Raw genomic sequence first — 25206 nt, 5'->3', positions numbered from 1 at the left:
TACTGCTTTAAAAGTGTTGTAATCGTATCTGGTGATGTTAACTCACAAGGGTAGCAAAACTTCATTATGACCAGCAGAATTTTTCACTGCCCGTGCTGAGGCGAAGCAAGAGAACTTGTGAAAATCTGGATGTCCTTTGGGTGGCGCCTGCTGCAAAGCATTTGTTTTCTCTTCTTACAAAATAGAAGTAAAAAAACGTCCCACCCTGGTGTTGCCCAGGTGGGCTGCAAATCCCTTCCTGCTTCAGGTACTGCTGGGAGAGGGTGAAACCACTGAGCATCAGGGCCAACTGATAGGCAAGGAGGGAACAGAGAATGGAAAACAAATAGCATTTATTTATAAATGCAGTTTGCATTTGGTATGCGCAAGTCATTTGTCTTTCTGGTTTCTGTTTTTAATATGACTAATGAGAAGAAAAGAAGCTGTAAGTGTATTTTATTAGTTATTAAATTTATTGTTTTATTATGCTGATGTGTAGACCTGTGAATAAAACAAGCCCTCCCCTACTTTCACAGTTAAAAGAACATAGAAGGCATTAATTGTATTTCTTTTTCAGGGTATAGTAGAATGTTTGTATTACCTTAACAGACCGTGGTAGGCGAGGTGGGAAGAGCAGGTTTTAACACATGCTTTGAATGCATAATTACAGTTAGAGATCAAGAGCTGGCACACCGGCTCTGGGTGTAAGTGTGTGGGCTGTTAGGTCTTTGTTCAGAGCCGACTTTCACAAGCAATTATCACACTTAAGGACCTGGGGTGGGTGGGGAACGTGAGGAATGGGCATGGCCAGTCTTGCCTGACACCCAACCTGCTGGGCCAGCGGAGCCAGGAAACTGTGTTGTAATGTGCACTGGATGTGCCAACAGCATCCTGCCAACACATCCAGCTCAAGGGATTTGGAAACAGGCCTCTCTCCCTGCTTGGATTCCTGGGTTTGTTTTAGAATTGCCTCAGTTTAGACATGCTGGTGCTTACCTTGTTCCACAAAGTCTTCTCCTTTTCGTGATCCAGAACATAAATCACAGAATCAGAACATCCTGAGGTGGAAGGGATCCACAAGGATCATTGAATCCAGCCCTTCAGGGAATTGCCCACACAGGGATCAAGTGCACAACACTGCTGTTATTAGCACTGGGTTCTGACCAACAGAGACAGTGAATGCTGTATGCCACTGATATTTCTAATGTAGCACACAGAAACTCGTCCTTCTAGGGAGCTGCAGCATGCCTGAGCAAAATGATTCAACAAGGTTAGCCATAGCCTAGAGTAAATGCAGGGAGCCCCTGACACAGGGAATGATTGGCATCTGACTCCATTGATTCAGAAGGCTGAACAATTGCTTTATTAAACTATATTACATTATACTACACTATATTAAAGAGATACTATACTATTACTATTACTATTACTATTACTATTACTATTACTATTACTATTACTATTACTATTACTATTACTATTACTATTACTATATTACATACTAAAGAAAACTCGTGACTGTCTGCCCACAGCCAGGACACAGCTTTGACCCAATAGGCCAATTAATATAAACAATCATTACCAGAGTCCCATTAAGAACTTACTTCAGGTAAACAATCTTCCCAACACGTTCTACATGTGCAAAACAACAGGAGCAGCAAGTAAAGATAAGAATTGTTTTCTCTTCTTCTGTCTATGCTTCTCCGGGAAAAAAAATGGAGAGAGAGAATTATCTCTCTCTGTTCAGAGAATCTGAATACCACGATAGCCTCAGTTATTTATCAATTTCCAAAAGTGGTTTTCTAGAAAAAGAAAACATACCCCAAAATACCAAGAAAAGAGACACAAGAGCTTAATTATTCAACACAGAAGGCTTTATTTACAATTAAACATAAGGATATCTGAAAAAAAAAATTGAGCTTTATTTTATTTGTATTTTCAATAATGTTTCTAATGAAAGTTTACCCTGCACTGTTTGAACAAATGTAAATACTTAACATTAGCCTTAGTATAATGAATTTACAATAACTGTAACTGATGCTTTGGATGAAGTAACTAAAAATTACAATCCAAGTGCAGTCTAAGTGCTGGACACAGCTTAAAAGCCAAAACTTGCATTGAGATCAATGAGATTATGCATATGGACAAACCATATAAAATTTGGCCCTGAGACATTTAACATCATGGCCTGACTTGCTGGATCACTTCTGCTGGAGCACCACATAGCTCTAAATAACACTAGTAAAGCAAAGACTAACTTACTGACAATGTACTTAAGTCAAATAAAATGAGATTGAAATGTTAGCATATCAAAAACTACAGGAGCATTTCTGTTGTTTCTTTCATGTCAGATCCTGACACAAAAGATGTTTATTATAGAAAGTTGGTTTCAGATTTTGAACCCCAGCAGAGCTGTGTTTATCTCAGAGGAGATGTGGCTTAAGGACTTCAGCTGTCCCCATACTTTTTGACCAGTCCATAGGACTCTAGGGATTGCTTCAGTTGTGTCAAATTGTCCTCAGGCTAATATGGGAACAGAGCATCACGTATGACACCAGCAATAATGTGAATATGAGAAAAAGGTGTTTTCTATTGACTAGCCAGCACCATGAGTAATCAAATACACAGGCTGAGAGCAGCCCTTCCCTCCAGTGTCACACCAGCTGCTCACAGCTGGAAGGAGAGTGCAGCCATGTACCTCCTCACAGACCTCACCTGCAAGAATAATATCTTGGGATTTCTGTGACTCATCAGCTCTACTGATAGCTACAAAACTTTGTCCACAAAGAACAATGCAATAAAACACCAGCATTATGGTCAGTTGGATTTTCCCTTTATTTCCAAAGATAAGAACACCTTACTAAAGATACCCAGCCAAAGACATTGTACTTTACTAGCAACTTTCTGGTTTAAAGTCCATTGTAGCATTGTTTCCAAACAGCAGGATGTGACAGGCTGGCCATGTTTGATTTCCCTTTTTCTTTCCAGCTCCTAAATAAGGGGATAAAAGATCCTAAACAAAATCTTAGAAAATGCTAAACTTAGACTCTTCTGAATTTATTGAATCCATGGAAAGAGACGCAGCAACGTTCTGCATTTGCCCCATTTACTGTCAGAATAAAACACAGCATTCAGATCAAATGAAAAAGTCAACTATTTATGGGGATGCCAGTGTTTGCTACCTGTCTACAAGCTGATGCACCTCATTAAACAAATGGTTGTACAAATTTCCTTGTGGCAGATGGTTTATCAATAAGTAATTGGGGCTACTTGTTTTCATTTATGGGCTTCTATAGCAAGTGGAACCCTCTGATGTTTGATCAAAAATCATTATCTCAGTCCTTCCTGTCTCTGAAGCATTTTGGAATATTTTCTCTTGTCCTGTCAGGTGACATACCAGATCATTCTCCAAGGGAGGCCTGGGGCCAGGTGGGCTTAGGGCAGTGCAGAGGCTGTTCAAACAAGAGCCAGGAATAAAAGCTCACAGGAGACAACGGGAAGAGCAGTGGAGCAGGTTGGGAGTTAGGGAGTGGTTCAGATTAACAAACAGCTGTGGAGCCAAATGCTGATGAGCTCCATCAGCATATGGATGACTGTGGTGTGTCTGTGAGCCATGTCCGTATAAAATGCATGAACCACGTGTTTTAGTAAGTCTTTTATAAACTTCATGTATTGCAGTTAGTAACTTTACATAATAAACTTCACATTCAATGCAATTCACATCCCTGAATAGAGGACAGAGAGCAGTACTATGGCAGCAGCTTCCATTCCTTGAAGGAACAGAGGGAAATATTGCAATGAGAGCAGCTAGAGCACAGCGTGAGCTCCAAGTCGTTGTCATTCCCAGCCTGTGCTCGGAGACGGAACATCAGCAAGCGGCTTTCGTTTCCTTGCAAATCCAGAAGAAAATGAGTAGCAAGTTGCATAAATGGCAGAGGGTGGACTAAAATCCAACTGCACCTCGACTTCAGTCTGCATGACTGCAATTTAAAATGTATAACAAGTTTCAGATAAAGTCTTTTGATAGTGTAGTTTCCACAGTGGCGTCTTTGGTGATGTCAGAAGTGTGGACCTTCAGAAACATCAGCTTATTTGGGTTAGTAAGCTGGTCTTCTCAAAATGGAAAAACATGTTGAGTTCCATAGCACATGAGTTGACTGTGCCTTGAATCATACCTTTTGTCTCTGAATTTTAACAAGCTGCTTAGCTGAAATATCGATTAAACATTGCCTCTGAAGTCTTTTCACCTGTTGTGAAATAAAATCAGAATTCAGCAAGTCTTCAGCTTAAGAATACCTCTTTAATACAGCGTACTTTCCACCATAGTGTTGATGTCTCTGCAATTCTTTTAAATAACTCTCTCAATAATGTGTTTGCTTCCCCAGGTATCAGCACATTAATCCACCACTTGGTCAGTCTGCCCCTGATGGGAGTATATTTCCTCTGTGGGCTAGGTATGTCCAGGAGGTGCTCAGACTGACATTACAGGGATGCACCACTGAGAGAAAGAAGTGAGAAACCAGCACTCAGTTTAGTGCTGAAAGAATAGAAAGTGTCATTCACAGTGGGTTCTCTGAACCTCAGGCAGGGGGATGTCCTGGGAGAGCACAGCAATCTGCAGCTGTGTGGCCTCTGTCTCAGAAAGGTGCTGGAGGGCGCTTCTCAGCAGTCTAACAGCCTTGGACTAAATGTCAGTCTTGAGGAAATCACAACAAACAAAATCACAGCAAACAAAAATGTTGCTCTTCTGATGAAGTTCCCAATGACCTCGCCTGAGTTAAGAGCATCCTGAAAGATTTAGGATGGGAAGAGAACTTGAAAATATCAGGCCAATTATCTGGATGATTTCCTACACAACAACTACCGAATTTTCTAGCGTGTAAAAAAAATAACAACAGCGAAATTCTGAACTCCTAAAACCCCGAGGAGAAGTCACTGCTGAGGAATGAGCTGTTAAAGGTTACTTACTTATTTTAATTTCTTTGACCTGCATATGAAAAAGGAGCCCAGGAAGGCCAGGAAGATCACGGAGCCCCCGATCATCAGCGCCATCTGCAGCGTGCGCAGCAGCTGGAGCCGGCCGGTGATTTTGGATCTGAACATTGCTGCTTTCTCATCCCCAATAACAGCAGACTGAAACAGTGCCAGAAAAACACATCACTGAAGGGTACGTATGCAAGACCTCACTTGCTGAATATACTCTTGGTGCGCTGCAAATCACAGCGTGAGTTTAATCACACAGTTTCAGGGCACTAAGACTGGAAAAGATAGGTATTTTTTTTTGTTTATTTGTTTCAAATTAGAGAATATTAATAGACATAAAATATACTAACCTCATTTAGCCAAAGAATAGGGAACACATAGGGTTTTTTAACTTTTTTTAAAGGACTGAAATGAGAAAAAAAGTACAGCATGTTACTTTCAGTTTCCTACATGAGCCCACTCTCTACTTAAACATTTTTTTCTTCTCTAACTATATTTCTGTCTTTCAGATGCACCTTTTAAATACACTTTTGGAGTGAAAAAAACCCAAACCAAAACTACAATTAATAGCAGCCATTTTACATATTGGACAACCATAATTTCCTGTCTTATCTTCTGTATATGGGCAGTCAGACACAGAGAGGGATCAAGATCTGAGTGGTGTTCATATGTTCATATGCTGATCCACCATATGTACAAGATTTTTATCCATGTGCATTTGGGCCATTGAAGAGGAGAACAAAAAAACCAACTAGAGTCACATTTACCCTTGTGATAAAACCATCTAGTGACAGGGAATACATAAATTCTCTTTCTCATTGGATTTATTACAGAAAATAATAAAAGTTTGTCTTTCTGTTCATCCTCATGGCCCCATTTGGGTATTATAAGAATGTTATTTTTAAGAAAATTTTGCCTTGTAATCTTCTGTAGGGAAATCAAATGTGTTTTAAAATATCTGGGCAGTGTCCTGCTCAGGAAGATTTACTATGAACAAGCTTTGGGGAAGTATTTTTATTCCTTCTTCTTCAAGACATTTCTACTGATGCTCTCATAGACCAATCAGCCCAATTAAAAAAATCTTTAAAAATAAAATAAAGAAGTAGCACTTACTCAATTCTGCTTGAAGGCCTCACAAGGAGGTTTACTTGCAGCCTTTTTGCAAATCGTAGTGTAAAACCAGTAATCTAAAACCAATGAAAAACATCCAACAAGACATTAATTTAAATTTCTTAATTAGATGCCAAAGTCTATATATGGACTGTGTCAAAAAGCACTTTGGGATTATCTTATCCTTATCTTTTGAAGGATTAATTTTTATGAAATGGTAATGTTTCTAAGGGTTTCTCATTTCTCACAGAAGTTCTAATTTTGTGGCTTTACCGTAGTTACTTTTGTAATTTACATTTAAACATGAAGACAAAGTTAAATCAGTCATGGCATATTTCATATGCCAAAAAGATATGTTTCAGGGGATTTTTTCCACCAAAAATCAGCTAAATTTTCTTTTTCAAAATGAAGGATATTTAAACTTGCATAGGGCTGAAAACAAACTTTTCACAACTGGACAAACAGATGTATACAAAGGTCAAATCTTCTCTTCATATCTTTCTTCTACTCTGTCTTTCAATAAAAAAGGCAGTGATTCTTGAAAATTTTGTGTAATATTTAGGAAAATCTGGTTGATGTCTCTATTTCAAATAAGGTCAAACAAAGATTTAACTTCATTTCTCCTCACTGAAGTTACATAGCTTAATTGCCTAATTTTAGTGAGAAATTATTAATTTTATTTTTTTGTTCAAAGTAAGAGCAAAATAGAATTTTGGAACTTTTGAGTTCATCATACAATTCAGAAAACTTTGTTGCGTACACTTAAAGATCTGAATCACTGAAACAGAAATAGAGGTAAATTTTTAAGAAGTCAAAATAAATTCATTCTGTTTGGAAGATCTGCTGGACAATTCAAGTCACAAAGACTTAAATTAGGTTTATCTAAATCAGACTCTTCAGAGTTCTAGTAATAGGAAATAAACCCATCTATGTTTATTTAGTTTCAATTGAGGTAGTAATTATCCAAAAATTTACTAGTTATAGATTTTTTATAAAAAAGCTAAGTATAGAAGAAACAGAAGTTTTTTCATAGAATATAATTTTCTCAAAGCACCTGAAGATCATAAAAAAGCTACAAAAGTTTGCAGAACCTATCATGTTCAATCCCATGTTCCCAATAAGTAAAAACCAAAACAGATGTTCCAAACTTTGAAGGTCAGAGTGAGGTAAAGTTCTGCTCTAAATTTCCCCTGCTGAAACCATACCACTTTGAGAGCAGACCTTAGAAAAGCAAGCATGAAAACATTGCATCTTCTGCTTGTCCCTCTGGTAAAAGGCACACCCTACTACTATTAAATTTAAACATTGCAGGTTTCCCAGGGTACAAGTATTAAATACTTGGACTTACAGGCTCTATGTCTAGATATGTCTCATGCTCCTTTTCATTTGGGCTCAGGCCTTCCGTGTCGTTCAATACAGATTCACTTGCATGAAGAAAATGAGGAAGAGAGATATATACTGGTTTTTCTATTAAAAAAAAAAACAAACAAGCACTCTTGAACCATTAAGCCTTGCTTTGGCATTCATCTTCACATGTAATTTTCTAAACATAGTCATGTATATAGATGTACAATCTTGATAATAATGTTAGTAGTCTAGCCCCACCAGCCAAAAAAACCCCAGAAACAAAAGCCCCAACTCAACCCAAAAAACCTCCAAAATTCAAGAATTTTTGTGATTTTTTTGCTGTAAAGAGGAAAATTTGCATAGTGAAATAAACTGCAGTTACAAATGCTGCTTGTCTTGTGCCTACACTGTGGAGCTGGCAGTGCTCCCATTCTCATGCTGAGGTGAGGACATGACTGTCACTGTCCCTGCCCACCTTCATGATCTTGTTTTAGCCTGGAGGGACCTCTCACAGTTCACTGTGCACAAAATGCAGACTCAGTTTGTATTTATTGTACCAGCACCGCTCTGAGCCAGCATTGTCTGTGTACATACATGCAGCTGTGGACATACCCACCCTGCGGTGTGTGTGAATTGCCTCAGACACAAGGTGCTGAGCTGTCTCTGGCTTTCGCACAGTGCCCCTCCTTTCCTTTCTCTACACTCACTCCTGCAGTTTCAGTACACAATCCACAGTGCCCCAACTTTGCACTGCACTGTCTAAAATACAGAAAAATCATAGTGCTCATTTTGGGCAACGAGGTTGCGGAAATGTGAGGGGTCTACAAGCAACCTGTGGAAGAATTCACGGACAAACATCCTGGATATCAGAGTAACACCCCAGCTACAGCCCAAGTGTCTTGTCCCCAGTTCAGTGGCTTGTGTGGCAGTACTGTGTCACCACCATACTTTCTTTGCAGGCACTGATGTCCAGGACTCCAGCTATGGTGCAGTTCTTTGATATTTCTACGTCCGTGCAGAAGCAATAATTGTCTGGGACTTCAGTTGGCGCTGCAAACGCTTCGCGAGGAACCACGAAACGATTCAGCTTGATCCCCTTCACAACCTGCTCGCTGTGGAAAACTCCATAGATTGACCTGAACACAAAACAGGAGAAATGCGTTTCAGCCTTTTGGATTAAAAGTCTCAATTCGTGGCAATGCTCCTGAAGGATCTCCCCAGCTGCCTCTCTCATAAAACAAAGAACCCCCCCAGGGACCCAATGTTCAGGCTCCTGCCACACTCTTCAGCAAATTGTGGGGGTGTTTCTCCGTAATGGAGAATATTCCACACCTTCTCTAAAGGATGTACAAGCTCAGTGGTGAACAAGACAATACACAAAACAACAGACAAAATTTCAAATACTAATGATAAACAATATAGACAAAACTAACAAATTAATTGAGATCTCTTTTCTCTACACACAGCTCCATCCGCAATCATTCTGAGGTTTTCGAAAGTTTCTGGACTACAATAGAGATGCTTATCCATATAAAGCATCTCTGACACAGTTTTTTGCTGACCTTAGGGTAATCTAAGCTTTATGATGCAGATAACATCTTGCACATAACCTTATTCTGTTGCATATGAATCAGAATACTACTTAAGCTTCTTTTTGCTCGTTCAGTGTCAGCTGATACGGAGGTATGGTTGCTACACAGTAATGCAACCAGGACACCAACACTTTGTATAGCAGCCAACCAAAAGAAGGGTTTTGCAACATGGACAGAACAATTTTTCCTGACTCTGCTTCTGCAGGATCTTTGGACAGTTGTTATTGTCCTTTAGTGTTCATGAATTGTGAGAATTAAATGGCTGGAGGGATCTCTCAAACTGTGAGTGCAATCAATCCAAAGAATTTTATCGTTTCTCCTCTGCATAGAATTCTGTTTTCTATGAATTGGGAAATGTTTTCCAGTTTGTGGATAAAATTTTTTTCACAAAAAAATCTTCATGTAAAAACATTAGTCTTAAAAAAAACCCACCACTGTGCAAAGCAAATGACCCACTTTAAACCTAGTAAAAAGGAAGCAGCTGTTTCCAGTCAGCAAAATAAATAAAGGGTTTGAACTTCCCTAAGTAAATATACTGTGATGCACTTTAAATCTTTAATATTTCTTTCAGTGATCCCACTGGAGAACCTGGGGACACTGGATGGCCCAGCAGAAGCAGCAGGCTTAAAACTCATCAGCACATAAAAATAAAATATGCAAAAATATCCTGTGAGAAAAATTTTTGAGTATCTGTTGAATGACAGTACACACTGTTCTGCATAAATGATTTCTTCCAGACATGCCTAAGATGGACTTAACTGGACCCTGCTGTACCTGTTGCTTTCTCAGACCAAACAAGGCTGGGTCCTGACCTAAGAAGTTGTTCATGACTTTGAATCCTGTGGCCCTCAGTGCCTTTTAAAGTCGTCTAACAGCTCAATGTCATATTTTCCTGAATATGCATCTGCAACTGGCTGAAATAAAGTATATTTTATTAGCTATTTGAAATAAGAGTGGTAGAATCAGGCTCTGAATCACGAGCACAACGCAACTTTAGTTGGGTTTTAGATGAAAAGTTTATGCTGCACTGCCTGGTTGACCTGAGCCCAAGCACAGCCCTGCAGCCACTTTCTGAAAACAAAGAGCCCTCAGAGGCACACCAGGGTGTGAGCCCTCAGAGGCACATTTTGGTGTCAGCCCTCAGAGGCACACCAGGGTGTGAGCCCTCAGAGGCACATTTTGGTGTGAGCCCTCAGAGGCACATTTTGGTGTCAGAGAGGCACACCTGGGTGTGAGCACTCAGAGGCACATTTTGGTGTGAGCCCTCAGAGGCACATTTTGGTGTGAGCCCTCAGAGGCACACCAGGGTGTGAGCCCTCAGAGGCACATTTTGGTGCGAGCCCTCAGAGGCACATTTTGGTGCCAGCCCTCAGAGGCACATTTTGGTGCGAGCACACTCCAGGGAGGGAGCAGCCTACCTGCAAATGTCAGAGGAGAAGAAGCGCAGTACCTGATCCTTCTGAACAAACGGTGGGAAGGATGCTCCATCTGTGGGTAAAAGAAAACATGAGCTTGAAAGCAATTCTGCTTAGAAGACATGGTTTAATTCCTAGCTCAGTACTCAGTTGTTACTTTCCTGTAAAGCTGTGATGAAAGTAAACAATGTGAGTCATTTGTGGGAAAATGTTTATGTAAGTTATTGCACATTGACAGGCACTTCACAGATAACATGTAATTGTTCTTGAAAGCGAGCCAAGATATAGCAGTTTTTTTTGTTTTTTTTTTTTTTGCCCCCAGATTTGAAGCTATATTATCAAACCCATTTAAAACAGAGGATATTAAAAAAAAACAAACAAACAAAACTGCTTAATATTAAGCCAAAAACATGTTGCCATTGCTTCAAGGTTCATCCACCTATGTTTATAGACCTAAACCTTTCTAAAGATCCTTGAGTCAAATGCAATTATGACACTCAGTGCTCATAAGAAACACACCTTTAGACTTCAACACTGTCTATTTAATAATCAGTGCTAAACCTTTTCCATCAAAGATTGCTCAAGCAGGGCTCTAAGCTGAGGCTCTAATTCTAGAACTGATGGAGAGGAGGAAGCCACTTCTAGAGCACAAATCCACATCACCCCATGGTCGAAATGCAAAATAAGTCAGAGGAGCAGCACTTGGGTGTTGTTTCTCTCCACTTGCTCTAAAAGAGTGCAGACACCCAGATTTGTATTTCTGCATTGCAAGCACCCACAGTTATGTAAGAGGAGCCTCTGCCATTTTCCCAATTAAGGTGTTGTAACAAACCTTTAGCCAGTACATTTGTTAGTTTTTGCAGCAATTTCTGTTTAGTTTCTTAGGCAGCAGCCATAACCAAACAATTGCAACCATCTGTGATGTCTCTGAATCACAGTTGGCAAGAGCACCAAGGCTAAATTATACACTGCCACTTGCCCACTGCTGACAGAAGCACTTTTTTTAAACACTCAAAATCATCCTAAGCACACACTCTCTTTCTAAATCTTGGCATTCTTGTAAGGTTGGCAAACATGGAGTCCTGTCAAGCCCCATACAAATATACTGGTTTATATTTTTATCTTTATTATCTTTATTTTTATATTTTCCTATACATGTTGAGCTTTCATGTGAAAGCTTACAAGATAAGGTAGAACTCTCACACTTTCAAGATTTTTAAACCTGTTACGTCTTCAAATACAGCAATGTCACACTGAATGACCTTGTGAACTGTGCAGCAATCTTTGCTCACAAGTAAAACTCATTTTAACTATACTGGAGCACTTAATTAGTTAGTAGCATATGTTTATTCCATCAGTTACAGAATAAAAATAAACAAAAAAGTTGACCCTGACTAAGAAAAAAATAAAAATGCCATGCCCCATAAGAAAGAGGGGAAGTCCTAGAATGTAAGATAATATTGTTTCTTATAAAATTAATTACGTGGTTTAAATCCTTCGTGGCTCATAGAGTTTTGGAAAATCACAATCTTGTGATATGTTTTAATTACTTCAAATATTTTGCTGCACAGTCTGGGTTAAAAGGAAATTTATCTATGCCAGGTAATGCAGAATGGAAAATAGAGGGGAAAAAATCCAAACAAAACAACCCAACACAAAATTTACTGAAGGACTGGAGCTTTCTGCAAAAGCCTCCACCAAGACACCTGCCAGCCTCAGCTCTACAGACTGTGGTGTCCTCACAGCAATGCTTTCACTAACGAAAAATATCACCTTGAACAAATGTATCTTAACAACTCAGCTGTTTACCCATGCATTCAAAAGGAAAATTCAAAAATATGTGTCTGTAGTCTATTCATCCCAGTCTAAACTACTTTTCATCCCTTTTCATTTTCTAGTGATCTACAAGCCATTCATCTGACAGCCTCCTCCTTTGTTGCCTTAATTTCTTTTCATATATAAGGATATCCATTCTGGTGCATTTAATTAAATTTTCAACAGTGTAAATGAATGTGCATTATTAAAATGCCAAGATAATTTTCAACTACTATAGCAAAGAAACAGACTCTTAATTATATTGTCATATGAAAATAATTAGTAGAAGCAAGAGAACTGGATAATTTTGTTTCTCTTCCACATTTACTGTAGATGTAGAGGCTGTGTGCATGCATAGATAAAATGATGTGCAGTAATAAATAATTCATCTATTTTAAGAGATACACAAATATGCATATACCATAGTAGTAGTATGCATATATAGAGATATTTAATATACAGAATACAGAACTGGCAAAGCCCAGGGTAGTTAATTTAAATATTGTATCTCATTATTCCCTTGAAATATCAAGAAAAGTGTTGAAATTATAGAAAGCTTTTATAGGCTCACCTGTGCCATTTACCATATCACAGTGGCCTTTCCAGTATGAAAGATTCCTGTAAGATAAAAGAAGAGTCATGCTGCATGTAGTAGATTTTGCCATGTAAGTACTTTGATTACCTGTATTACCAATTATAACTGTTCCTGGATATCCTGACCCATTAGCAAAGGCACAGGATAGAGACGTTCATTAATTCAGATAAATTACAGGATCCATTAGAAGAGGTTAAAAGGAATCTATCTACTTAAGAATACAAAACAGAAGTAAATACTTGTATCAAAGAATCAATAACTGTCTTAAGTCCAAGCTCCTAACAGAACTACTGAAAACTGAAAGAAAGTGATGGTTTTGCTAAGCCCAACGTTGATCCTGTTTCCTTTGAATCATTGTAGTTTTTTCCGTTTATCTATAGCTCTTAGTGAATCAAGTATTTAAAGCCATACCTTGAAAATGTATTTTTTTTTTTACTCTACAATGTTATGATACCTTTTATTTTTATAGCTTTCAATTATTGCTGTTTTTGTAATATCTTCTGTCCCAGTATACACACTGTACGGTCCATCAGTTGTCCCATTATACTGTAACAGACGCAAGAAGAAGGAATAACAGTCAGAAATATTGAACAAATTTAGAGCATTTTCTTCCTCAGAGCAGCTTTCTTAAGTTTTATTCACAGAATGATAAGTGAAGGCATTGCCTCCTCACTGGTTTCACTTACTGGGTAGAAGACTCCCACAAAAGACTTCACACCAGGGAAGGGGATGCTGTCTAGGAAGGGATCCGTGTATCCCCACAGTATTTCGTTGACTGTTCTGTTCTGCAGTATGGCTGCTTTGGATTTTTTAACCCAAGAGTTTATTACTGATTGCATGAAAGTGTTTGGGTACACGGAAGGTACAGCCTACAACGGCAAAAAAATCAATGTTTAGCATAAAATTCTGCATGTGCTTCGAATTAAAATCACAGAGACCAACTCCAAGAAATGTCTGCCAAAGCCAGTTCCCAGATTTACAACTCCCTTGAAGTTAAGTTTCTACATAAAACTGACACTTCTTAACAAAACAATTACTGGCCATAAGTTACACAAAAGCAGAAAATGTTTCTTGACTGATTACTTGAGTTCACTAGATCAGCCCTAATCACGGGATGACAGAACAGCTGAAGTTCGCAGGGAGCCCTGGGGACCCTCTGGTCCAACCCCTGCTCAAGCAGCACCATTGAGAGCCAGTTGCCCAGGACCATGGCCAGATGGGCTTCTGCATAGCTGCAAGTAATGATTTCCAAAAAGCTGTGATCAGATCTGTGATCAGATGATCCTCTGAAGTGCCCTCCAGCGTGGGCTCTTCTGTGATTCTGTGACTGCTGGTGTGGTTCTATTTTGTATCTGCACCAACAATCTTCATACTCTGCCCCTTGCAGACACCTTCTCACAAAAATCCTGAGCACTCATGCAAACACCAGAAAGTTGGTGCAACACAACCAGGGCTGAAGATAAGTATGAAAACTGTAAATATTAGTCAAAGGCAAACATTCTCAGGCTGTGATAAGACAAAAAACACCGGGACTAAAAAGGCTCTAGCACCATTCTAGGTGAAGATCCCTATGTTCTTTGAATAACTCATGCTCAGTAGGACAGGAGAGCTCCAGGATTGCACCTTGGGGCCCGGGATTTGTGGTGGCAAGGCCATGCAGATACTGGGTGTGGGAATCAATGAAGCCTCCCCTGCCAGGCAGACCTGAGGGTATTATGGAAAGAGCATGGCAAATCCACCCTGCACTGTTCATGCTGTATATGAACATGTTGATGCTCTCACACAAAGGGAACCCATCCACAAACTCTTGATTTATTTCCATATTAAAATTGATTAGGAGGATGTTTTTTGAGCTTTGAACACACTGTGGTTTCCCTGCCCACAACAGGAGGGCTGGAACTAGATGGTCTTTGAGGTCCCTTCCAACCCAAACAATTCTATGATTCCATGAACTTCTCCCCTATTCCCTCAACATTTGTACCTGGACATTATGGCTTTTTTCTTTACTTACTACAACAGCGAGGTTGAGGACGGTCAAGGTGTCATTTTCTGTCCCAACAGACAAATCAGGTTCAAAACTAGCAATATTAGGCAACATGTAGGTTATCGTGCCATTCTCACCTTCCGTGACATTTTCTTTGGGTAAATATCTCACCCTGGAAATACAAAACACAAACAGAGAATATTTTTTATCTTTGAATTTTGAGAAAACACATAAGTATAACTAAGTATATATATAACTAAGTATGACACATAAGTCTGACTGAAGGATTTTGAAAAGTTGATGAATATTTTAGTAAAATGAATGTTGAACATTTGACTAACACTAATAAACTTTTCATGTGATTACATGTAAAATCCAATTTTCTGCAAATATTGTTCTTTTGGAAATATTTCCTTATTGGCAAATGGAATAGTCTTTCTTGATACTAAAATAAAAGCAAGTATTTCCTTTATATTTTTATGTCATGAACGGACCTTATAATTGTTTCTAATTTTTAAATGAATTATGATTTGTCACACTTCATAAGCTGGTTGCATGTAATTAGAAGGTGGTGCATGTAATTAAAAGGTGGTGACACAGACATAAAAACTCAGACATTTAATCTGATAGACTTGTCTTGCGATGAAACAGGTTAAACCCATAATGTTACTTTGATGATGTTTAATATGATGTAGAGGTTTATAAGCAATCTTTCAGTCCCACTGAAGAGATCTGAGAGCAGATCTCTAAGGTACAAATTTCTGCTGCAGTTCTAGCTTTATCTCCACTCCTCCAGTCCCACCCTCTTGCTGACCCCTCTGTGGGACAGCAGCCAGCAGGGATCAAACAGCAGCCTGTGCTGATGGTCCAGTGAGCTTATCACAGCTCCATCCCAGAAGGAATCTTTAAGATACTTCAGGATCTGATCTTCCAGCATGAGTGCAGGGGGGTACAAAGGGTACAGAGAACATTTCCCCATGGTGCAGATGTAGCCACTGCAGGTGGGTCTCACCTGAAGAGCACCTGGATCTTGGCTTCTCAGAATTGGTTTGCATACATGGAATTTTAATTATTGGCCTAATGTGTAGAGCACCCACCTAAAAGCTGGGAGATTTTTTTTCCTAATTAATGTGGTTTGAATTGTTCTGCACTGTCATAAATTATTAACTATTTAAAGGGAGATTGAGAGAGAGACTCAATGTCACAGTTACTCAGGTAGACCAAATATCCTAGGAAGGCAGCAGTGAGAGGAGCCTTCATTTCATAGCCATCATTTCTGACTTAGTCAGACTTAAGCTTCTGGCTGAGATTTGTCCCTGAGAAAAAAAGGCAGCATCATCAGCACCAGAGTAAAATGTTCCTGTTTGGTGGGAATTCACCTTCTGCAGTATTTCTTAACCATTCTTTTCTCATTCCTATGTAACCCTTTCCTCTGTCTTCCCAGGTACTCTGTGAAACAAAATTTATCTCTTTCCATTGAGAAATAAGTAAGTGTTTAGGCATAAAGGCACTTTGGCTGAAGATGCTGAAATGGAAAACTACCCTGTGAATATAATATACATCTCTAAAGTTATCAAAAAAGAAATATCTTATCATCATAGGAAAACAATTTCCTAACACAGGTGCCAGTGATAGCAAATATAAGCTTAATATAACCTTAAGATAATAATATAATTAATAAATTCTATGATCATTAATACATTAATTATATATTACAATTAATTATATATTATAATTTTATAATTATTAATTATAATATATAATTAATATAAGAACATAATTAATATAATATAAGCTTAATATAAGCTTATGAGCTTAATATCTCAGGAAGTATCAGCTAGTTCAGCTAGTTCTATGTCAGCATCACATTTAACATGAAACAAATAATAAAACCTTCCTGCATCTATGTCCTAGCTAGTCCACTCAGAATAAAAAGAATGCTTTTCTGAGCAAAATTTGAAAAAAAGAAAAGCTATTGACTAAGAAAGTCATAACGGTGAAAAAACAAAACCAAACCACATTATTAAAATAAGTTATTAGTAATGCATGGATGATAAGATAATCTCTTGGTTTTGGGACATCTGGCACATTTTCTCCTGTTATAAAACTGGTGAAAACGGAACAGGAAGGAACACAACCATCTCTGTGATATTGTGGCTAATGAATTATTGTTTTTCCCAAGAGCAAGCAGCTTCACATCCTGTCACCTATCTCTATCTTTGTTTTCATTATGTTAGAGACAATCCAGAAAAAGTTTGGGATTCCTGTGTGTAGCTGAAATTTAGGCATTTTTGCCATGTCTAGCTGAAGTATGATGCTGGAATTTCAAAAATAAGTTTTATCTGAGTAGATATGATGTCACATATTAAAGGGTCTTTCCTTACCTGTATGTGTAAGGTCCTCTTTGTTCAAGTTTTGGTTGAGCCCCCTCCTCAATAACCTCTGAAGGATTTACCACATGGAAAATCCAAAATTCCCTGTAAACTGTGCTTCCTGGCACAAGCCAATTTTGAAAAGCAGTGGTACCATTGACAATGACAGCTTCCTGAAAGTACAAAAATCAAAATTAAAATTGCCCACAAAAGAAACAAGTGAGAATTTGCATTTGCTTTTTAGGTGATTGTTGAAGATTTCAAAGCAAACAGAACAAAAACACCATTTCAGCATCAGTATGAGATGTAGAGCCCAGTTGGCCAACATCTGGAGGCAGCTTGACATTCCTGCTCAGCCAGAGCAAAAGGGAGTCCCCCAAAAACAAATGAGCACAACAACTGATACAATTGCTGATGCAGCCAGTAGCAAATCTTCCCTATTGCCGTGGAGGGGCACTCCCTCAGTTCTCAAACACTTGCCAAAATCACTGATCATTTATAAAGGGAAAATCTTTGGTGACTGAATGATACCCAGAAGGTTACAGAATCCATAAACTGCTTCTCATATACTGAAAATAGCCCAAGGGAGGAAATGAGAGTTTTGTCTGAGCACTTTTCAGGTTCTAGATAATTTTGCACCCAGAGAAATCACACAGTGCTCTTGAAGGACTTTTTCTTTGACAGAAAATTTTTTGTCACCAAAACTGAGACTTTCTAAGAAATCTCTCTAATTCTGACAACATTTTATTAGGCAATTTTCCCAGGTCTAAGGAAGAAGGGACAAAACAGTACATCTGGAAGCCCTCTAGAGGAATAATCAGCTTCAAGTCAGTGCCACATATGGCATATGGCAATTCAGGCCTCAGGACTGTACAGTAAGAAGAGTTTTAAAATATGTAATCAGGGAAATGCCTGCTTTGCCTGGTCTGTATCAGGCTTCTTCTATGGGATTTTCCCAAACCTTGGGATAATATAATTTTTCCCCTTGGTGGTAAAGATTCATAAAAGTGTTTTTCAATAAGAAGAAAACTCTAGACTGCGTGTCTCCAACATAAAAGATGTCTTTTCTTTATTAGAGTGATTGAAGATGGATTAGCTAATTTGCACAACTCATAAAGTACAGAAATTTAAAGCCTCTAATTTCTCTAGAGAGCAAGGGAAGATATTTTAAATCAAAAGTTGCTAATTTTTTTTCTAGTTTAAGTTTGTGCCTCTAAAGTTCACTCGGCAATCACCAGGTAAACAAAATAGATACTGCCAGTTACCACCTCCTGCAGTTAAAAACAAATATCTTATCTTGGAGAATAACACAGCCAGGGGTTCTGTCTGTGAAAAGCCTTTGTATGGTGCAGTTGCAAACACTTTGCTGGTGATGTAAAGCCCTGGGCTTGCTGCCTGAATGCCTGCTATAATTTATGTGAATTTGTGTGAGAGGGAAGGAAACCTTTCTGCAGCAATTGTGATATCATCTTGAGGCCTCGCACTCAAACCTCACAAGGTCAAAGACCTGTGGCCCAGCATGGGGCAGATCACCTCCTGAATGAAGAGGGAAAAGCTTACACGGCTCAGAAATCGCCTTCCCAGTTTCCACAGAGAATTGCCCCAAGAATCTGGGAGAAGCAGGATGATATGAAAAGTGCAGCTCAGTCTGCCCAGGCTCTGCCTGTGATCTGTGCTCAGCAGGGTCCTGAGATGGGGACAGATGCCAGGATCTGACCTCCAACTCTGTAACTGGAGTGGGCAAACTGTTAAATTTCTAGCACAAATATGGTCAAGAGGACAAACTAATCTCTCTAGAAGACAATACTCAGGAACAGAGAATAGAGAAGTTTCAACCTTGTGACAATAGATCTGTTTAACAGATCTTTAAGTGGTGTTATGTACATTTCAAAATTCTTCCCCTCCATCCATTCCCCTCCTCTTTTTAGCCCTCTGCCAGGGGCTGGAGTAGTGCAGATGATCTGCCAGCTCTGCCAGTGCACTCTGCCAGGTCACAGAGTGTGGATTTGCAGCCCAGCCTTCACTGTGACACTGATGTCACCGAGGACACCCTTGGGGAGCGCTTCAAGGGTACAACTGATCTAATCTGGCACTCAAAGGGGCAACTGGCCCTGGCAGCCCACAGCTCCTGATCTATCTATTGCACCAGCTCTTATGCCTCAGGGAGCTGTTTCTGCCTGCCAGACAGGAGGAACATAATTCCCTTATTTTTTTTTTGCTTTCTGTGTTACCTTTCTACCCATTAGCCGTTTGGCTCAGGGGTCTGTGTGGAGGGAATCAGCATTAGAACATGGGAAGCAGCAGGACAAAAGAAGGAGGGGGAAGGAAGATAACAAGTCCATTATTTTCAGTGGCATTTAGCCATTATTGTTAACAATATTTCTCCCACAAAAGAGGGGTGTGTATGATTCTCTGTCACACACTTTGAGAGTGCAAATGGTAGGTTAAAGTGGAATAAAAATCTGGAGCTCTTTTTCATGTCTTCAAACTAATACCCTCACACCAGCAAGCCCTTTGTTTTTGCTGTTTGATCACTGCTGATCTATCCTTAATATTAACCCCTCTCTGGCTGGGCATTTATATATTTCCCTAATAGCACTGCTGTGCTTTGGGATGTTATGAGAGGAGGAGCAATTTTGGAAGCTAATATGCAACAGATAGTAGAGAACACTTCTCAGCTCCCTAATCCATCTGCACCAGCTCTAACATCTCAATATTTAATGCAATATTGAATGCAATAATTAACTTCTGTCAGCACAAGCAGCTGCTCAAATGCCATTGCCACACAGCCAAGTTCATACCACGACCCAGCTGTGCAAGACTGAGTGAAACCAGTGGGAACTTTGACCCTTTTTGTTTCTGACAATTTCCCCCACTAGAGATGGGTCAAATAGCAATCCATAAATTTAAGAAATGCTGAACAGTCAGCAATAGAAACTTGCTGTACTTTGCTGATTCAAAGTAAATGAAGCCATCATGATTTCTGATGAAGAAACACAAAATTTAAGACAAAGTTTCTGTCTTGACAAAGAATCTGGCCAGATGGCAAAAGATGCCATTTTCAGGGAAGTGAGAAGTGTCACAAGTACTTTGGACTGTAACAAAATTGTGTATGTTGCCCTGCCAACATAAACTGGAGGAAACAAACAATACAATTCTGTAAAACTGAAAAAGTAAAGCTCAAGAAAAGCAAATAATCTTTCCCCATTTTGCAGCTGGAAGAATGACTCCTATTACTTGTTAAATGATGATTATTAGCTTATTGCTAGCCTTTCTTCTCAGACTTTTTTTGATCATAACTTTTATTTCTTTTCAGTCCTTGGTAACAGAATTGTGGGACTAAATAAAGCTTAAAATTGATAATATGGGAATATGTGTTGTGTTCTGCTGAGAGCCAGCAGTTGCTTTAACTTCATTAGTTTGTGTAAAGAAGGCAAATGAATGTCACAAAGACAGTTTTAAATTAGATATAATCTGGTCAATCACAGATCACAGATATGCAGAGACAAATGAATAAACATAATAATAGCTATAATTGAAGGCCTTATTCCTAAAAATAACTGAGACTAAGCCAGTACAGCACTGAGGCATTGTGGCAAATCATTCTCCATTCTTTATTATCAATTCATCAGGAGTTCAATATATTAGGTGTTATTATGGTTTCTGTTCAGCTCCTGAGCAAATGCACTCAGGTGGAAAGCAGATCTTAGAGAAGTGGTGATAAAGGTTTTTCTAGCAAATTAATCCACTACCAGTAGCTTTGAGTGGTTAAGCCTAGCTGGGAAAAAAACCCATAATAGAAGTGATGGGACGTTTGCCTAAAAACATAATATTGTTTTACGGAGGGAAAGGCAAAAAGTAGAAATTGAACCATGTCAAAATATTTTTTTTTCCAACAATATCAGATAAAATCTTTCTGATTTGTTGCTTTGAATACTCCTTTCCTTTATTTTTTTTTTTAATTTGAGACATGATTATATCTAGTATTAATGACAAAAGACATGATAATGTTCAACTGAAATGTGTAGAGTCAGTTAAAAAGGTGTATTTTATAACCTCAAGTAGAGAACTCTGAAACTTCCATGTTTCACTCATAACTCTACTAGAATCAATTTTCTAAACCCCTAAAACCTTAATGGAAAGTTCTCTCCCCTCTGGACTGATTCAGTGTTCGTAGAAATTAGGACAGGACTTTTGCCCTTTGCTCCTGAAATCAAAGGCACCTTTCCATGAATAGTATCAGGGCTGAAATAGTTTAGCACTAATCTCCTTTTGTGGATCCCTGCCAAGGTGCTGCTGCTGCTGCTGGTGTCATTTTTCAAGTGACAGTTTCTTTAAAGAGATTCAGAATACAAATTCAGAATACAAATATATATATAAATGTACACCCACACATATATATATATATTATGCATATACACACATATATATCTATACCATTTTTTTTAAACTCTGTCCTCTGCTGGAGGTTAGAGTTGAAACAACTTATCCAAATTTTTGTAGACACAGGTAAAGCATTCTGAGGCTAGCAAACATAGCTGAGCGCTCTGATTTGAGGCACGGATATCTGATAATGAATTGGAACAAATGAAGATGTGATATCTGGGTGTTTTATGTTACATGAACTTTGTTTGGTTTGTCCACTCATGGGCCGCTCATGGGTGGAGCACAGCACCCACCCAGCAGGAGATAACAGCTGATAGAGTGTCCAGTTCCTAAGGGCACCTGAGATTTTCTGTACACTTGCAGATGCTTTCCTTTTGCTTCAAAAACAGTTTGCAGCCCTTTCAGCACAATATACCCTGCTGTGTTTACTCTGGCTAATCTCTCAATGACTGCAATAAAGGAGAAATGAGGCTGCTAAAGTGTAAAGATGTGTGCTTAAGGGAAGGTTAAGAGAAACATGGTTAGACTTCTGCTGCTAGCAGAATAGGACAAAAGCCCTATTGATTGTATCACTTTTTGAAATTAAAGTCCCTCCAATTCAATGGGAGATTCTAGAGGAATTCATCTGGACTTGATTCATCTTGCTTTAGAGTAAATTGACTGCAATGTTATTTGACTAAACCTTCCTAACAAGTTAATTTAGGACAATTCATCTTGCTATAGTACAGAGTGTCCTAAAAGTATTCAACATTTGTTATTCTAATCCAGCAATAACATTTGATATGAGCTTACATTTCCAAAAATATAGAATTGGTCCTACTACCATGCAATAGACTAGAACTTTTTTGAGATAGGATGGCCAGAGGAAAAACTAGGGGTCTTTTTTCAAGCTTTGACTGTGAAGAATTTAAGACAAGATTTTGTCTCTACTGTTTGTGTCTGAAACAGTTTTTTAACTTTCATTAGACATATGGCATTCTGAGTTTGCACCCACTGGGTGAGGACATCTTTTAGATTTTTTTCCTCATATGAGTGCAAATGGAAATAACATTGATTCAGTAAGGCTGGAAAAGACTTCCAAGATCATCCAGTTCAAACTTTGACTCCAGTGCTCACTAAACCACATCTGGAAGTGCCATCTCTACTAATGTTTTGAACCCTTCCAGGGCTGGTGGCTACAACACTTCCCTAGGCAATCTGCTCCACATAAATGCTTACAGGCCATATCTGAAAGAACATCTCGCTCTCACTCTGTTATTTTCCTGTCCTACGGTCACTATTCTTAAGAAATTCCAAAGAAATTTGTCATGGAAGCTGGTCTGTTTCTACCAAGATTTTCCATAAAAATTACATTTCCAAAAGTGAAAAAGTTCAGGAAAAAAAAAGTATTTTGAGCACTCTCTGCTTGGCAGATCTGTTTCCTTTGCAGTCAGCTCTATATTTGTCTTAAATATAACTGCAATGAAGAACAAATTTGTTTTTTATAACAGACCTTTCATCAACACGGCAAAATAAGAATTAATTAAATTCAAGTCCCTCCAGAGCATATGCTGTACTGATCACATATTTCAGCCATTGTACCTGGGCCCATCTTCTCTGAAATAGAATTGCCTTAAAGTCTTATGGTGTTTCTGAATAGTCAGCACAATAAACAGAAAGACAATAGTCTGGTATGACTTGTGCTTAGGAAAAAACATCCATTTACTTAAGTAAATAAAGCCTCTGCAAATGTACTATTTTATGTTTTATGTGCTTACTGGCACATTTTATATATATACATCAAACAAGTTGCCTTGAAATAGGTACAAGCATCTGAAACATGATCACAATGAAGAAAATTAAAAAGTGGTTGAGGGGAAAATTACTCCCTCTGATGCTACCACTGCAGACTCATGCAGGTATAATTGACTATGTAGACATTTGCAAACCATGCTGTACAACTGGTTCACCACTGTTAGTAAATGGATGAACACACAACACTGCCACAATTTGTCATTTGCTTTCAAAATATTGAATGGTATGAGACAACACTCAGGATTAATATAAATAAGTATTCAATATAAGGAGAGAAACGTTTTAAAATTTACATGCTTTTTAGAAAACCCATCATTTCCTCATCATTTAATTGTTTGGAAATGTTTCCATTTCCAAACAATTAAAATTGTGACTTTTTTGTAGAATGCTGCAAGGTGGTTGAGACATGATCTAGTGAGGGTTTTTTTTTATTCTCTATAAGCCTTAAAATTCTTTAAATTCTTGAAAAATACAATAACAATTGGAAAATCCCTCTACAGGTTGGTTTTCATTGGATTACCTGAAAAAATTAAGATGTTTTATAGGAGCTATATTTTTTTTTTAATGATGCTATAATATATCCAGGCCCTCAACAGACAGTTCAGCATTTCCCAACAGTTCATGTATCCACCTCCTCAATTGACTACAACAACTCTTGGGCTAAGGCTACTCTTCCAGAAGAGCCTTTGGATAAGTGTCTCCAAGATGTCCAAAGTCTTCAGTACCACAGCAGATAAATAGCAGGACTAAGCAATAGCCAAAAATCTTAAGATCTTCAGATTTTTGACCATCAGAGAACCAACTCAGTGACCCTAAGGAGATTTTATGTCACCATAGGGACATGCCAGGGATTCTATTCCAGATTACTCCATGATTTATAACCCCAGTTATGTATACTTTTCACCAAAGATCTAACAATTCTTTTTTCTGTTTCCTTTGCATAACAATCTAAATTTTAGGGACAGAAAATAATCTAAAACTCAGAAAAAAATGGTGTCTGCCAGGTCTAAAACATTCCATTTCAATCCATCTTCACTCAATATGGAGAGATGCATTTATTAGGTCCTCCAGTCATGGGGAGAACATCTACTTGGATCATACAATCACAGAATGTGAGGTGAATACATGAAGTGTAAGATTAGATTCTGCAGCAGAAGATTGCTTAGATTATTTGCAGTATATGAATATAACTGCATAGAGTGAGTACCAAAGTATGAAAATAAAATTAAAAAAAGGAAAAATAAAGAAACATGAAAAAATCATAACCACAATAAAATAAAACCTGCTAACTTCTAAATTGTGTTCTGAAAACACAGTATTTTTTAGCTTCTAATGTGAAGCACAAGAGAGAGCAAACAAGAGAATGTGGAAATATAAATAATATATTTTTTAAAATGTTGCTATTGCATGCATTTCCAGGGAAATTTGGAGCACCTAATTTATAAAAATTATGTTTTACAAAGAAATTAAAAAAAAAAAGAAAATAAACAGAAGCAGAACATAAGATTTAAAAATAATGAATATTCAATAACCACAAATTATATGTCCTGGGGAGGTGAAAAGAAATAAAGTACCTTTTTTATTGCTTTGTTTATAAGATTATCTCCAAGTGGTATTAGAGCTCCTCCGAAGATGGCCAGGACAGCCCCGATGATGGCCCCAGCGAGGAGCCCACAGTTCCTGTTACAGCCCATTCCTCTCCTCTGTTAGGGTGCCGGTAAACAGCGCACAAATATTCCTGCTGTAAGGCTTGATGGCTTTTCCTCTCTTCCTGGTCCAGACAAACGCACGGATCCTCCTCAGAGAAGCTGCTAATATAAGCAGAGAGTGAACA

At 38.4% G+C, this 25206-nt stretch overlaps 1 protein-coding gene across 9 annotated transcripts in view; it reads right to left on the bottom strand.

Annotated features, from left to right (window-relative positions):
• Positions 1–1831: 1831 nt before the first annotated feature.
• CD36 (CD36 molecule (CD36 blood group)) overlaps positions 1832–25206 on the bottom strand; it is a 35412-nt gene continuing 12037 nt past the window's right edge. For 5 of the 9 annotated variants that reach the window (XM_063155608.1, XM_063155610.1, XM_063155609.1 and 2 more), the window contains exons 2-14: positions 24947–25183; positions 17205–17365; positions 14848–14992; positions 13523–13705; positions 13291–13382; positions 12813–12859; positions 10430–10499; positions 8368–8555; positions 7421–7539; positions 6076–6149; positions 5313–5367; positions 4948–5112; positions 1832–4226 (exon numbers count right to left, since the gene is read on the bottom strand). In XM_063155608.1, the coding sequence (XP_063011678.1) occupies positions 4948–5112; positions 5313–5367; positions 6076–6149; positions 7421–7539; positions 8368–8555; positions 10430–10499; positions 12813–12859; positions 13291–13382; positions 13523–13705; positions 14848–14992; positions 17205–17365; positions 24947–25066 (1419 nt within the window). In that variant the 5' untranslated portion in view covers positions 25067–25183 and the 3' untranslated portion in view covers positions 1832–4226. The remainder of the gene's footprint in view (positions 4227–4947; positions 5113–5312; positions 5368–6075; positions 6150–7420; positions 7540–8367; positions 8556–10429; positions 10500–12812; positions 12860–13290; positions 13383–13522; positions 13706–14847; positions 14993–17204; positions 17366–24946; positions 25184–25206) is intronic. The other 4 variants (XM_063155611.1, XM_063155612.1, XM_063155613.1 and 1 more) reach the window with 1 other exon arrangement.

The sequence above is a fragment of the Melospiza melodia genome, chromosome 4 (assembly GCF_035770615.1).
Source record: "Melospiza melodia melodia isolate bMelMel2 chromosome 4, bMelMel2.pri, whole genome shotgun sequence".
In the NCBI taxonomy this organism is placed as follows: domain Eukaryota; kingdom Metazoa; phylum Chordata; class Aves; order Passeriformes; family Passerellidae; genus Melospiza; species Melospiza melodia.
The sequence above is the reverse complement of the archived record's forward strand: the minus strand, read 5'-3'. Positions and strand labels throughout refer to the sequence as shown.